This window comes from Mastomys coucha, unplaced genomic scaffold (genome assembly GCF_008632895.1).
Source record: "Mastomys coucha isolate ucsf_1 unplaced genomic scaffold, UCSF_Mcou_1 pScaffold6, whole genome shotgun sequence".
Taxonomy (NCBI): domain Eukaryota; kingdom Metazoa; phylum Chordata; class Mammalia; order Rodentia; family Muridae; genus Mastomys; species Mastomys coucha.
The window spans coordinates 39,369,024-39,385,083 of NW_022196912.1; the positions used below are offsets into that span (position 1 = coordinate 39,369,024).

Genomic DNA, 16,060 nt, shown 5'->3' on the forward strand with positions numbered 1-16,060 from the left:
ATATCACTAAAATGAACGTCAGGACAGGGGTTACTTCACTGCCACGTCCTCTGTGGCCACTGACCTGCTCCTGAGCCCGCTGGAAAGTCCTGTCCCAGTTTCCACTACTGGGCTTGCTGTCTGGTCCCATCCCAGTAAGCTCTACCAGGCCTGGGTGAGGTAGGGCCATGATGTAACTTCACCCTTCATAGTAAAAATACCGAGACTTCTACACATGGGTGTCTGTTGCTTAGAAGAGATCCTCTGGAGCATTGCCATCATTTCTGATGATGCCACCATTGCTCAGAGCAACTTGGAAGCTACCTTCCCTGCCTTGGGCACATCATTTGGATTATCAGCGGAGGCGGCACACTTTCTGCCTTGGAGGGAGGGTTAGATCTTTAGAGACACTCAGCACAATTCCAGGGCAAGTCTGGAGTTACAGCAGTGGAACACTATTTTGGGTCAAATATCCAGATGTGGCTTGTGCAGTAACTAGTCTCCATGGCCCAGGTATCTTGAGTTGTGCATCTTTAGCAGGACAGGTGCTAACTTCTTTATGTGGCCTAATATTAGGAACCTCACTTTATCTGCTCTTCTCTCTCTCTCTCTCTCTCTCTCTCTCTCTCTCTCTCTCTCTCTCTTTCTCTCTTTTTCTTTCTTTTCAAGACAAGGTTTCTCAGTGTAAGCAGTCCCGGCTGTCCTAGACTCACTTTGTAGACCAGGCCTCTGCCTCCCAAGCACTGGGATTAAAGGTGTGTGCCACCATGTCTGGCTAGTCTGTTCTTTTTCTAGAATACAGAATATGGCCTTGGATACAGATTCCTCCTCCTTTTCCTATTTTTTTTTAAATTTTTTTTTTATCGCTTCTCAGCCTTTTGGCTAAGATCAAGTGTAGTATCTGTTCTTATCAGTTTAAATTTTTTTTTTTCCGAGACAGGGTTTCTCTGTATAGCTCTGGCTGTCCTGGAACTCATTCTGTAGACCAGGCTGCCCTCTAACTCAGAGGTCCGCCTGCCTCTGCCTCCCAAGTGCTGGGATTAAAGGCATATGCCACCACTGCCCAGCTCTTTTTCTTCTCTTAAAGAGTTCTAGCTTGAGCTGGGCGGTGGAGGCTCATGCCTTTAATCCCAGCACTTGGGAGGCAGAGGCAGGCGGATTTCTGAGTTCGAGGCCAGCCTGGTCTACAGAATGAGTTCTAGGACAGCCCAGGCAACACAGAGAAACTCTGTCTCAAAAAAAAAAAAAAAAAAAAAAAAAAAAAAAAAAAAAAGTTCTAGCTTGAAGCCAGGTGTGATGGTCCACACTTTGAATCCCAGCTGAGGCATACTGATCTCTGTGAGTTCAAGGTAGCCTATCTATATAGAAAATTCCTGGCCAACCAGGTATACAACAGTGAAACCTTATCTAAAATACTACTTCAGGCTGCACGTCCTCTGATGGGTCACAACAGCTAATCTCATCCTTGGGGAAGAAAGGAGTTGTTAGGAGGTCACATATGCTTCTCATGAACCACTGAACTAATTTTCATTTCATTTCATTCAAGCCCTGCCTTGACTTTGCCAATACGAAGTAAATGGATTTGTATACAATTGCTGGTTATTCTTTTTTGCAATTTAATTCGCTCCCAATAATAAGGGGCTCTCTTTAAATTTGTAACTACCCAGTATACTTGGGAGGTGGAAGCAGTAGATGTTCAAGGTCATGTTCTGCTACACAAAGACCTGAGCTTCATGAGATGCTGTCTTAAAAAAATAAAGTTAGGCCAGGTGGTGGTGGCACACACCTTTAATCCCAGCACTTGGGGGGCAGAGGCAGGTGGATTTCTGAGTTCCGGGCTAGCCTGGTCTACAGAGTGAGTTCCAGGACAGCCAGGGCTACACAGAGAAGCACTGTCTTGAAAAACCAAAATAAATAAATAAATAAATAATAAATAATAAGTAAAGTTAGAGCTCTTAGAATTCAGTGTGCTGGCCTGAGTTCTCACTTGGCCCATCCATTGCCACCTATAGACATTGAGCTTATACCCCAAGGAGGGGAGTGAGATTCAGGGCTCTACCATGGGCAAGTGCTGAGAGTCCCTAAGGAAGTCAGAGATAGCCCCCAGAATGCAGGACAGTAACGGAGGACACCCTAATACAGCACCTACACTGGCTTCATCTATCCTTCAGTGCCTTTGCACCAACTGAGCACAAGCATCTCACCACGTGTCAGGGTAACATCCAGGGCACTGGCATTTTATAAGGTCGCATCTCTCTACTTTTGAGAGGCAATGGCAATGGAACCTGGGGCCTCAAATTGCCCCTAGGAAAAAAAGGGGCAAGCACTTGTGTTGCATGGTAGCCTAGCCTTTGTTGATTCTCTCTTAAGGAAAATGGGTAGGGAAAGGGAGGAACCCAGTGAAAATAATGTCAGTAATGCCACTCATTTGACTAAGACTGGGTTTAGTCACCACTGGTTTGTCTTCTTGAATGCAGGTTAGTAGTTGAGTCTTATGACTCAAGCTCAGCTGCCTTCAGACCGGCTTCGTGGACCTCTCCATGCCAGAGCCTGTCTACCACCAGCCAGTAGGGCCACTACCCCAGGAAATGGGCCCCTCCTTCCCTACCTACTGTCCCCACCCTGACAGTCAGCTGGATCATGTACCTCCCCCAGGTTTGGGCAGGAATTGGAATGTGGGTGGGTTGGTGCCATACACACGGGCAGTTGTGATAGAGCCAGAGTAGTTCATATAATTTGGAATGGTCTCCTCGTCTTCCTGACCCAGACCAGTCGGTGCTCTCCTTCCCAGGTAAGGTTTCCAAAACTAAAATACTCTGCTTATCTCCCATCACAGAGATAAAGGTGCTAATTGAATGCCTGGGGCTGTATGTTCTCTGGTGGGTCTTGACAGCTAATCCAGTTCTTGGGGAAGAAAAGAGTTGTTTAGGAGGGGATCCCATACCCTTCTGCTCTTTGTGGCACCTTGTGACTGCTCCAGGATTATATAAAACTAAGGAAGGGAAGAGTGCCCAAGAGTGTAATGCCTATCCCATCGTTGTATGGACATCTTGCTTGATGCTTTGGTGGCTCTTGTTTCTTTCTGCAGAATCACTTGTTCTTTCATTCACTCATTCAACAAATATCCATGGGCTATGTATGCTCGGGGCCCAGAAGTGTAGACTAAGGTTTTCCTCCCAGGACTTTGTGGTTGCAAAAGACCCTTGGGTACATGAGACCTAGACTTGCACAAAACTGCACAACAATTTGGGAGTGGAGCTAGATTGTGGATTTCCTCTAGGGACCTCTGAAGAAAAGCCACAATGGGGTTTGTTTGGTTGGTTGGTTTGGTTTGGTTTTGTGATAGGGTCTCACTATGTAGCCTTGGTTGGCCTGGAGCTCTTTGTAGACTATGCTGTTTTCAAATTTACAGAGATCTAGCTGGTCAGAGAAGGGACCTTTAATCCCAGCCCCCTGAGGCAGAGGCAGGAGGATCTCTGAGTTCAAGGACAGCCTGTTTACAGAGAGAGTTCCAGTACAGCCAGGGCTACAGGGAGAAGCCAGGTCTCAAAAACAAACACCCCCCCCCCCCCCCCCCGCCTACCCCTCCCCAAACCATACAAAAAGCCTGCCTCTGCCTGAGTGCTGGGATTAAAGGCGTGGGTCACCTGGTCCTGCTCAGGTCTCAAAAAGCTTCTTCAAGTTTTTTATTTTGCTGTGATTCAAGTTAGTTTTGTTTGTTTGTTTGTTTTTTTGGTGCTCCTCTGGTGTCCCAACCTTTGGGCTGGGAGAGGGGTTTTAATTGAGATTTAACAAACCATCAACATCGTATACATCGTAACAAATTGGAGTATCCGTGTGTCCTTCCGATACTGAAAATGTAAGTACCCAGTCAGTCGCACTTGTTCTTTAACGATGTAACTTTGGGGGATACAAAGTTACTGCCCAGACTCTCTTCGCATTCAGGCTTCGCAAAGCGTATTGGTTGTAGCTACCCTGAAAGACTACTGTAAACAGAATAAGGGACAGCGGTGGCCCGAAACCCCACAACCTCTAACCTAGTCCCTAACACGCCTTTAAGTACGACTCTTGCTTTGATAGAAGGCGTTATCTTAGCATGCAACTAGTTCTTTAACATCTAGTTGGAAGCCACCAACATAACATGGAGTGGCCAGCCAGCTTCTGCCGGCTTGTCTCTCAGCAAGCTTTCGTACACAGGCGTACAGGGTCGTAATGCGGGGTCACTCTGCGCCACCAAATCTAGTCTACGTGGCTCGCACACAACTCACGGCCCATCAATCCTCCGCTTGCACCTGCGATCCCGCCTGCCCCGCTAGGGAACACCACCCGCTGAATGTAAAGCCGAGGAAGAATTTTGCTAGTCTTCCAGGCCAGGGCTCAGCCGTTAGGATAGGGGGACAGAGGGTGTGTGCACAGGCAGAGAGGTTGGAGGTGGGGGTGAGAGATAGGAGACCAGGTGCCTGTGCGCATGCGCCAGCCGATGCCGCCCGCTGCCCAGAGGGCCCTGCGGCAAGCTGGCAGCAGGGACGAGTGGTGCGGTGCGCGTGCGCGGGCCTGCCGCAGGGCGTGTCCGGCACGAGGCCGGGCGGGGAGCACGGGCGGATGGGCCGGTGGGTGGGCACGCGCTGCGCCCCGCCCCGCTAACGCGCCAGGCCCGCGCCTCCCGCCTCCGGCGCCCGGACCGGGGTTGGCCGCCGCCGAGTCCCCGCCCCTCCCCCGCGCCTCCCGGCCGGAACCGATCGCGGCTGGTTTGAGCTGGTGCGTCTCCATGACGACGTGCTCGGCGTATAAGTAGGCGGCGCGTCGCGCTGTCGGGCTTTGTCAGTCCCTGCTAGCCGCCGCCGCCGGCCGCCCTCAGCCAGCAGCTCGGCGCCACCTCGGGTCGGCGTCTGCGGCGGGCTCGACGAGGCGGCTGACGGGGCGGCGGCGGGCGGACGGCCAGGCGCTCCTCGGGGTTTGGCGGCGGCGGCGTCTCCATGGGTCCGGCTAGCCGCGCCACGGTGCTGTGAGGTGAGCGGGACGCGGGGAAGGATGTGCGGCCACGTGTCGCGAGGCCCGGACTGCGGCCGCCGGCCGGGGACACGTGGCCCGGGGCCGGTGACCTTGCGAGCCGCCGCCCTGAAGGCAGCTGCTCCTGGCTCTCGGCTGCAAGCCCCGGGAGCCCCCGTGGGAGCCCGCATCGCGTCAGCCCGGCTCAGCGCTCCGCTTGCCCGGACAGTGATGGAGGGCGAGCCCGCGGCAGGTGCAGGGGAGTGCGGCCGCGAGCAGCCGTCCTGCAGTTAGTTTCCTGCTTGCTTTCTTTAGTTTCTGCTACGTGTACAGAGCAGAGCCGATGACCCGAAGTGGAAGTTGCCGGACCTAATTTAGTCTGGGAGTCACTGCTAATGAATACTCACCAGCTGTGACTTGAAATTAGAACTCCTTGAGTGACTTCGTGGTTTAGGGAGAAAAACTGGCTCCCGGCTGTCCCGGGAATCCTCAATAACTGGAAGAGGTGTGGGGAGCAGAGCCTGTCAGGAATGTCTGGGAGGGGACAAAGAATGCAGTGGTTTGTTTTATTCAAACCTAAGATCAGGCAGAATTTGACTGAATTCTTTTTTTGTTTTCATTGGCTCGTATCTTCCAGAGTTACCCTCTTGTTTAACACGATTTTGGTTTCCCATACCAAAATGTGTTAGTAACGGGTTTTTTTCTCAGATTTTATGTATTATATTATTTAGGCAAAGATATAGGAAGGCCAAAACAGTAAATGATCTCTTAAAGGAAGCTTTTCAGGTTTAAGCCGGAAGGTTTAAGCCTGGAAAACACTTAACGAGACCAAAAATTACAAAGTTACTGCCAAACCCCATTCATTAGTTGTAAATGGTATACAACGAGTTGGCTGGCGCTTTTCTCTACTCTTCACTTAGGAGAGGTTTAGACAGTGCCAAAGGTCTCATTACATTAAGGCTTAAAGCCCTTTTACCATGCATGGATTTGGATTTATGGCAGGCTCATTCCCATGGGCCTCTCATAGTGTCCCATGCTAAAGCAAACTGTGGCTCTTAACCATTGCCCGGCCTCTGTACCTGTAGGCTGCTGGCACTGAAGTGGGTCACACAGTGGAAAAAAACGTTTTACTTGGCCGCTTACAGTTGTCCATTTCATAAGGCCCATACAGAAGGTTTTATTGTTAAGCATGGTGATCTTGCTTATTTTTGTTAGTCATAAACTTGGCCAAAAGTTCCTTCCATATGGTTATTATCCATAACTTAGTGGATATTAGAAGGCATTTGAGGACGGTTGGACTCCCAGAAGTGCTCATTTGGTAGGCAATACAGGCTCTAGAATACTGGTATCTCATAACAGTAACTAACAATACCTTGTTGATTTGAAGGTTTTTTTTTAAAATGCTAGTACTGCATAAAAGTTCCTTAGGGAAAATTTTTATGAATTGTTCACTGAAGTTTGAGTACTCTAGATAGATGATGATGCATTGCATTCACTAAAGATCATTCAGCAGAACTCTTAAAGTAGGAATCAATGAGACATTTTCAAGGCTGCATGTTGTTAACTGTATGCCATTTGGAGTTTCTGAAGAGATGGAATGGCTCAGAAATGAAACAGATAGGAACAGGTAATATACTGTTAATGCTAGTAATTGAACTGTATGCAGATGCTTCTGAGACACACTGTTTTGGAGAGGGGCTGGGACTGAGATGCCCTGTGTGTATAGAGCTGTGGCATTCAGTTTTGAACAGCGGAATCTATTTGAGTCCTGCAGAGGTTTGGGTCTACTCACCTAGGCACTGGGATTCCCACCCCACAGTTGATCTTCCTGTCCTAGGTACTTTATTTCACCTGCCAACTCTGGTATACTGTTGCAATGTGTAACCTTTAATGGTAAGATTCCAAGGGAGCTAGCAACATCTTGTGTTTCTACTCACTAGTGTTTCCACCGCTCCAAGGAGACAGCTTCAGAGTTCTTGGATAAGTTGGCCTTGTGAGGATCTGGAGATAATTTAATTCCATCTCTAGGTTTTCTGTGTAAGTATCAGTTTGCTTGTGGATTTGTGTTAAAGTATTGCTAAGACTTTGAGTGCATTCACACTCACTTGCAGCTTGCTCTATTTCAGAGGCACATTGAAAACCATGAGCAGCTTTACTAAGGACGAGTTTGACTGCCATATCCTCGATGAAGGCTTTACTGCTAAGGACATTCTGGACCAAAAAATCAATGAAGTCTCTTCCTCTGTAAGTCTGGGAAGCCCAGGGCTACAGCTCTGCTGAGAGTTCTTAGCACAAGTGAGCATTTCTCTCTAGAGAATCTGATTGACTGTGGACTGTCTAGTGGCTGGTCATGACATGTGACTGCTAACAGGGATAGGATCTGATTAGGGAAGGAAGGAAGGGAAAGAGGGTTTTCTGTGTGGCCAGCTGCAAGACTGTTAATGAGGTCCCTCAACCTGTTCTCATTCCAGGACGATAAGGATGCTTTCTATGTTGCGGATCTCGGAGACATTCTAAAGAAGCATCTGAGGTGGCTAAAAGCTCTTCCCCGGGTCACTCCCTTTTACGCAGTCAAGTGTAACGACAGCAAAGCCATAGTGAGAACGCTAGCTGCCATTGGTACAGGATTTGACTGTGCAAGCAAGGTAAGACTGCTCACCCTACCCCAAGGAGGCATCAGTTGTGTTAATAAATGTTATTAATAAGCTGAGGTGCACATGATAACTGTGCTTCTGTTTGTCAAACTCTGTATACAGCCCAACACTCATCTTCTCTTTCAGACTGAAATACAGTTGGTGCAGGGGCTTGGGGTGCCTCCAGAGAGGATTATCTATGCAAATCCTTGTAAACAAGTGTCTCAAATCAAGTATGCTGCCAGTAACGGAGTCCAGATGATGACTTTTGACAGTGAAATTGAATTGATGAAAGTTGCCAGAGCACATCCAAAGGCAAAGTGAGTCTTCTGATTGAGCGTAAAAGGCCGGTCCTTGTTGGACAGATTCAAATCTTGGTTCCTTTATTCCTATACGTAGTAGAACGAGTCTAAGCCCCTGGGTTAGACTCCCAAGCAGCAGCAGCACCTACACTTGGGCTCCTGAGTGTGGATGAGCATGTGTAGAGCACTTACTTAGTGTACTTCCACCTAGGTTGGTTTTGCGGATTGCCACTGATGATTCCAAAGCAGTTTGTCGCCTCAGTGTTAAGTTTGGTGCCACACTCAAAACCAGCAGGCTTCTCTTGGAACGGGCAAAAGAGCTAAATATTGACGTCATTGGTGTCAGGTGAGATCTCAGTGATGTCATTACAGGCTGAGACATTAAATTTTAAGGCCCTTTCTTTCTCTGAGAACTAGTCAAAGAACATCCTGTTTCTATTTCAGCTTCCATGTGGGCAGTGGATGTACTGATCCTGAGACCTTCGTGCAGGCAGTGTCAGATGCCCGCTGTGTATTTGACATGGGAGTAAGTACATGGGACTCATGGGAGAGGGGCTGTCTGAAATAACTCCCGAGTCTAGAATTTGCCTCTTGTAGAAGCCTTCTGTGTAACAGATTTTAAACCCATCTGTCGTGCATTTAAACTCATGAATCTGGCAATTTGATGTCTGAATTTTCTTGGTTTTAGACAGAAGTGGGTTTCAGCATGCATCTGCTTGATATTGGTGGTGGCTTTCCTGGATCTGAAGATACAAAGCTTAAATTTGAAGAGGTAATTGCACCATTCATTAATGAATAACCTACGGAGGGTGTTTTTTATATATATAACAAGTTCCAGTTTGGTGTTTTTACTGAGATTAAAAGCTGCCAAACAAATAAGTGGCCTGGCGTTGCATTCCCACTGTCTTATTTTTGAGACTATAGCCCAGGCTGGCACTGAGCTTTCAGTTCTCCTGCCTCAGCTTGTACTATCATCCCTGTCTTCCATATATTTTGAAATATGGAAATTTCTCTTAGGAAATGAAGCCATTGTTCAGTGCTTGTGTTACTATTTGAACAATTATGTGAGGTAGGCAGGGTAGAAGGAGGTTTATCTTGTTGGCATGTATTTGTTAACAGAATTATTTCTGCATTTGACCCCTTTTTTGTAATTTATTTTTTGCTATTTAATAAAACTATTCATGCTGAGCAGTGGTGGCGCATGCCTTTAATCCCAGCACTTGGGAGGCAAAGGCGTGAGTGCAAGGCCAGCCTGGTCTACAGAGTTAGTTTCGGGACAGCCAAGGCTATATAGAGAAACCCTGTCTCAAAAAACCAAAAAACCTATTCATACTTACCTGGCAGGGGAGATACCATGATCACGAAGGTGGTTTTCCCAGGGCGAGGCTTATCCATTGCACTCCGGATGTGCTGACCCCTGTGATTTCCCCAAATGCAGGAAACTCAACTGCATAATTTGTGGTAGTGGGGGACTGTGTTTGCGCTCTCCCCTGGAGGGGGGGGAACCTATTCATGTGTTAGAAAGATTGAGGGGAATGGGAAATAGTGTAGAGACTGATTTCCAGGGAGAGAGAGAGATGTTTGTTGCTTCTGTTGCCTGATGACAGACCTGCTGGGTCATGTCCTGTTCCTTAAACACAGCAGTGTGATCTTTCTCCTCTATATCAACTGCATAACAAACAGCTGCTCCCTTCTCTCCCTCTTAGATTACCAGTGTAATCAACCCAGCTCTGGACAAGTACTTCCCGTCAGACTCTGGAGTGAGAATCATAGCTGAGCCAGGCAGATACTATGTCGCGTCAGCTTTCACACTTGCAGTCAACATCATTGCCAAAAAAACCATGTGGAAGGAGCAGCCCGGCTCTGACGGTATGTGGTGGCAGGATGAGTCATGTAGGATAACTGAAAGTTGATGTGCTGTGTGGTAATTAGAGTGATCTGTTTTTCTAGATGAAGATGAGTCAAATGAGCAAACCTTCATGTATTACGTGAATGATGGAGTGTATGGATCCTTTAACTGCATTCTTTATGATCATGCACATGTGAAGGCCCTGCTGCAGAAGGTAAGTTCCTAGCATGTTCTCTAGCAGTGAGAATGATGGACAGGATGCAGGGATATTAAAGAACAATGTCTTCTATCTACATCTAGAGACCCAAACCAGATGAGAAGTATTACTCATCCAGCATCTGGGGACCAACATGTGATGGCCTTGATCGGATCGTTGAGCGCTGTAACCTGCCTGAATTGCATGTGGGTGATTGGATGCTGTTTGAGAACATGGGTGCATACACTGTTGCTGCTGCTTCTACTTTCAATGGGTTCCAGAGGCCAAACATCTACTATGTAATGTCACGGCCAATGTGGTAAGTGAGGTTGTGCCTGCTTGTGCTCTTTCTTTCAGTTGCTCGGTGGTGGAATATTTAGTTTGCCTACCACGAGTCAGAAGCTATCCCTGGGCTCTATCCCTGGTGCACACATACACATACTATAGGGAAGACAATGCATGCTGAGGGGAAGGATCATTTGAGGGATTGGCCTTGATTAACTTGCTTGAAGCTAGCCTGTCTCAAGAAAATGACTGAATTTGTACTTGGTTTTTGTCTTTGATAAGAATTTTTTTTTTTACCTTGAGCTAAATACAGATAAATGGATGGGAGTTCTCCAGTAATACTGCTCATCTTCAGATTTTTACTAGGAAAGGTCTTAGAACTAAAAGCAATTAGATTCCTTTGCAACTTAAATGTTAATAGAACTAAAATAGTCAGGTTATCATATGTGACCTATGATGCATTGGATTGTTTCCTGGTGAGGTACTACAAAGGGTGAGGCATCAGATCTCTTGGGATGCAGCCCAATTTGGAGATGCTTGGGTTTTGAATATATCTACCACTTTGTTTTCAGGCAACTCATGAAGCAGATCCAGAGCCATGGCTTCCCGCCGGAAGTGGAAGAGCAGGATGATGGCACTCTGCCCATGTCTTGTGCCCAGGAGAGCGGGATGGACCATCACCCTGCAGCCTGTGCTTCTGCTAGAATCAATGTATAGATGCCATTCTTGTAGCTCCTTACCTGCAAGTTTAGCTTGAATTAAGGCATTTGGGGGGACCATTTAACTTAATTACTGCTAGTTTGGAATGTCTTTGTAAGAGTAGGGTTGGCACCAATGCAGTATGGAAGGCTAGGAGATGGGGGTCACACTTACTGTGTTCCTATGGAAACTTTGAATATTGTTTTATATGGATTTTTATTCACTTTTCAGACATGATACTAACGTGTGCCCCTCAGCTGCTGAACAAGCATTTGTAGCTTGTACATTGGCAGAATGGGCCAAAGGCTTATGTTGTGACCCATTTTGAAAATAAAGTATCTTGAAATAATTGGGCATTGGGAAATGTTTGCAAGTATCCCTTAAAGAAAGCACAGACTTCTGCACAGGCTGCTCTATCACAGCTGAGTATAGCTCAGCTCAGCAGAGCAGAGAGGTGGATGGCACAAGGCTGTGCCCTCTGTACAGCATCAGTCTGCTTAGCCCATCCCAAGTGTGTGCAGTTGGCTGTGAACGTTGGTGCCCAGAGACTGTTGGTAAGGAATGTCATCTGCCTAGTGTTGGCATGGCCACTTCCTAGGGAGGGCATCCGAGGCTCTCTGAACCTTGCCTGCAGAAACCCTGACTGTTCCCTCAACCCTTAACTTCACCTGCATCACCACCTAGTAACAGTTGGAAGTATCATACAGCATTTGGCAGTCAACCTCCTGGAATAAATTCAACAACAGCAACTACTGTGTTGTAAATCTTTACCTTGATCTTTTATATTATAGTCTTGCTCAGTTTACACACATACCTGTTGCCTCCCCAAAGTATGCCAGGCTCTTAAACTAGTTAGCATTGAAAACCAGTAGGTCAGAAGGAGGGGCAGTCATATCCTATGATCACAGTTCTGGGAGACAGACCAGTGTGAGCTACACTCTACAGGCTCTATCCCAAGCAAAAGTTAGAGTGGCTGAGTAAAGCTGCCAACCTGTCATCTAGAGTGTGAAGCACTGCCCATGGGTCTGTCTGAAGTTTGAGCTACTTGTACCTCCATCCAAGAGCTGCTGCTTCTTCAGAGTCTCCTTTCCCAGGCACAGAGCTATGGCTTTATTAGCTAAATAAACCTGTATAGCCCTAGCTGTCCTGGGACTCACTCTGTAGACCAGGCTGGCCTCAAACTCAAATCCGCCTGCCTCTGCCTCCCAAGTGCTGGGATTAAAGGCGTGTGCCACCACCTCCCAGCTGAGAGCAGTTTTTTGAACATAAAAGTTTGACCTGAAGAAACAGTTCTTTCTCTGGCAAAGGCAGCTCCTCAGCCCTGATGGAGTGGGTGTCTAGCAGGCTAAAGGCTTTGGGTTGCTTGCCGTGAAAGGAGTTGAGTTCTAGAAGACAGGCACGCTCAGGCAGGTCAGGAAGGAAGCTTTGACTTTGTTCTCAGTCAGCAGGGTGGATCCAACCCTGACCTTGAAACTATCTTTTTGGCTTATGTATATACATGCATGCTTGTATGGGTGCTTCTACATGTGTGGAGGCCAGAGACTGACCTTGATCTCTTCCTCGAACACTTCTCCAGTTTATGTGTGTGATGTATCAGGAGAGGGGTGGGCAGTACCAGAGGAGAATATCAGATGTCCTGTTGTGTCATTTGAAGTCCCTTGAAAGAAGCTGAACCTGGGGGGACTGGAGAGATGGCTCAGCAGTTAAGAACACTGCTCTTCTAGAGGTCATGAGTTCAAATCCCAGCAACCACACGGTGGCTCACAACCATCCATAGTGAGATCTGATGCTCCTAATGAGACAGCTACAATGTACTTACATATAAGTCTTTAAAAAAAAAAAAAGTTGAACTTGGAGCTAGGTTGGCAGCCCACAAGTCCCAGTGATCCACCTCTGACAGGGCCTCTCACTGGCTATACTGGTGGTCAGCAAGCCTAGGGATCCTCTGTCTCCATCGCTCCAGAGGCCACCTCTTACAGGCCTCTGCCACCTGGTTTGTATGTGGGTGCTGGGATCAAACTTGGGATCTCATGCTTACAAGGCAAGAGCTTTTCCTCACTGGACTATCTCACTAGCCTCTGAAACTCTGTCCTCTACTTTATTCCCTGCCCAAATAGAAGCAGGCAGGGGCAGCCCAGAGCACTTGTGGCCCTGGAACTGCTCGTGGACTGAGTTGGGCCTGGAGCCAGACAGACCCAGCTGAGACTGGCCCCATCCTTTCTAGGCACAGAGTGCCTCTAGCTACCTCATCTACAGTGGGATTGAGCCAGTGCTATTTCTAGGACTTGCCCATAGGTGGCATTTCTCCATTTCTACTCTATCTAGTTCCTCTCTGACCTGGCTTCCCTCCATGTTGGTTGTTTGGTTTCAGGTCGGGGCAAGAGACTGAGGCACAAATTTTCATATCAAAGCAGACTGGACCTTAGGTTCCTACCCAGCATACCCTGCCCCCAACCCTCCCTCCCTCCCTCCCTTCCTCCCTCTCTTTCCCTCTGTCCCATCTCTCTGCACACACTCTCTTCCCCTCTCTCCCCTCTCCCAATGAAATTCCCCTGGCCTCAGTCCTTGGGGCCAGTGACCTGAGAGCAGCTTCCCAACAAACCTGCCTTTAATATAATTGAATCTGGCCTGAATTAGCACATTTCACCGGAGGAGAAATAACCTGTCAATGGTCTATAAGCCAATCAAACCTTTCCCTTCTCAAGTTACTTTTGGCCAGTGTTCTGTCACAGCTACAGAAAAAAAGAAACAATAACTAAGATATCCCTAGCCATAAACCTAAAACATTACTGATGCTGGTGAGAGAAGGGGTTTTATGTAGACCAGGCTGGCCTCAAACTCAGATCCGCCAGCCCCTACCTCCCTAGTGCTGGTATTAAAAGTGTCCACCACCACTGCCCAGCTGACCTAAAGTGTTTCTACGGTGGAACCTGCTGGGCCTCCATGCTTGACAACCCCTTAGGAGAAGGCATAGGAAGCTGGGTTCCGAGTGTCTGGGCAGGAGTGTGCCTCTACGAGGTAGCTGGTATGCTAAAGCCTGGGCTGCCTGTGATGTGACCTGTTCTCTCTTGTTACCAACCTGTCTTGGCAGCTGTGCGTGCCCAGCTCTTGATTTATAGACAGAGAGACCACATTTAGCAAGTAAATTTTAAGATATTACCTGGAACCTATTAAGAAACATTATTTGTGGTTTATTATCTCATTTAACTCGGCAGCTTGACAGGACTTCTGAGTCTTTAGTTCCAGGATCCTGGCCTTGCCTTCTGCAAGTCAGGTGCTTCTGTGGGCCTCGGCATCCTTATGAGTCCACAGGCACAGGAGAGAGACAGAAAGCCTGGTTGTTAAGACCAGGCCTTGGGAGACTTATTAGTTGTGCGGCCTGAGACAGTCCTGGGCATGGCCACCAGAGGGCAGCAGCACCTAGTGTTTAAGGTGTAGCTAGTTGGCTAGGAGCCAACCTCCCCTCTGAAGGAAGACTCCAAACAGATTTGGTCCCTCTCCAGATTCTCCCAACCCTCATCCCGACCTCAGTAGGACTTCCAGGGACCTCCTGTGGGTCGTCTTCGGCCTCTGTTTCGCTATCTCTTTTGTCCCTTCAGCAGGTAAAGCCTGCGGCCGTGGCTTTCTGAAGTATCCCAGGCCTTCCCCTGTGCCCACGCCACATTTGTACATGCACATCTGGCCTGCCTGTTCCCATGTGCCCTGGGAATAGGGTCCAGAGATTTGGGTGTCTCAGTGTAGTCGTCTCTGCTGATTGGCTCTGAGCCAGAGGCAGAGCACACCAAGGCTTTCCTTTGCATGGTCCTGCCTATTACCACCCACTCACTCCCATCCCCAGTACCTGACTCTCTCCTTACATCCACATCCCTACAGAAGGGTCTTGTGGAGATGGGCCTGGCAACCATGTGCTTTCCCTCAGCCCTACTGAAAGCTTGAGGTCAGGTTGTGCCTCTGGGTACCTCACCTGCCCCAGGATATCACAGTAGGCTGCTCAGCACTTCAGCTTTCAGGACAAACAGCTCCCAGGGAGGACAGAGGCCTGGCCTGAGTCATGTGACTCATTCACGGCCCATCAGACTTGCACCTGAGTCTCACAGAAAAACTAAAGATCTTGTTTGTACTCCGGTGCTTTTGAGTCAGGGCATAAGAAGCCTTGCTTAGGGGACTGGAGAGACGGCTCAGGGGTTAAGAGCACTGACTGCTCTTCCAGAGGTCCTGAGTTCAATTCCCAGCAACCACATGGTAGCCCACAACCATCTGTAATGAGATCTGATGCCCTCTTCTGGTGTGTCTGAAGACAGCTACAGTGTACTTATATAAAATAAATAAAAAAATTAAAAAAAAAAAAAAGCCTTGCTTGGGAAGGTAAACTACAGGTCAATCTATAACATTAAAGGATATCGCGCAACCATGAGAACGGTATCTTTCCCCAGGTGCCTGCACAGAACAGCAGAGGCTCTGGGATCCCAGAGGCAAGAGAGCAGGACCAAGAAACTTTTAAGAGGCTACTCCCTCCTCCTCTCTCTTTCTCCTCTTTCTCCTCTTCCTCCTCTTCCTCTTCCTCCTCTTCCACAGAGTCTGCTTCCAGAAGGAGAAAGAGCCTGTCAGGGACCCTTGCTGCATAGGTGAGAATTCAGGGTTCATTCTGGGGTCCTTTCCTCTCCTGTGAGCTGGGCTTCTTGCTTGGCATGTGGCCATCATCTTTGTGGCTACTCCCCTCCCCTTTCTCCTGGGCAGAAGTAGACGGAGGAAGCACAGAGATTTAATGAGTTCCTGACCAGGCAGGTCTGCAAAGACCCTCAGGATCCACATCTTAATGTGTACAGAAGGAGCTGTAACCCATATTTTCCTTCTTAATTTTATTTAGATTGCTTTTTGTTGTTTTTGAGACAAGATTTTTTTTTTCTTTTCTTTTTCTGTGTAACTCTGACTGTCCTGGAACTCACTCTGTAGACCAGGCCTCAAACTCAGAAATCTGCCTGCCTTGACTTCCTGAGTGCTAGGATTAAAGGCATGTGCTGCCACCACCTGGCTCCAGTATAAATAAGCCTGAAAGCTAGTGAAAGCTAGTGTCCATCTCAAGATAAGGGGCAAATTACACACACACATACACACACACACACACACA

At 47.9% G+C, this 16,060-nt stretch overlaps 1 protein-coding gene, 2 non-coding genes and 1 pseudogene across 3 annotated transcripts; all 4 read left to right on the top strand.

The window, feature by feature from the left end:
- The first annotated feature begins 841 nt into the window (after window positions 1–841).
- LOC116081390 lies at window positions 842–1,010 on the top strand (annotated as a pseudogene).
- A 3,711-nt stretch (window positions 1,011–4,721) lies between these two features.
- On the top strand, window positions 4,722–11,681 carry Odc1 (ornithine decarboxylase 1). Its single transcript, XM_031356599.1, has 12 exons — window positions 4,722–4,989; window positions 6,909–7,005; window positions 7,095–7,212; window positions 7,440–7,613; window positions 7,749–7,921; window positions 8,115–8,249; window positions 8,348–8,429; window positions 8,592–8,675; window positions 9,610–9,772; window positions 9,854–9,966; window positions 10,053–10,267; window positions 10,806–11,681. Exons 3-12 carry the CDS (start codon window positions 7,111–7,113, stop codon window positions 10,948–10,950), a joined length of 1,386 nt encoding a protein of 461 aa, XP_031212459.1. The 5' UTR covers window positions 4,722–4,989; window positions 6,909–7,005; window positions 7,095–7,110; the 3' UTR covers window positions 10,951–11,681.
- Window positions 5,948–6,083, top strand: LOC116081302. Its single transcript, XR_004114806.1, has one exon. It is a non-coding gene; the product is annotated as a small nucleolar RNA SNORA42/SNORA80 family (small nucleolar RNA).
- On the top strand, window positions 9,233–9,396 carry LOC116081372. Its single transcript, XR_004114860.1, has one exon. It is a non-coding gene; the product is annotated as a U1 spliceosomal RNA (small nuclear RNA).
- Window positions 11,682–16,060: the final 4,379 nt, after the last annotated feature.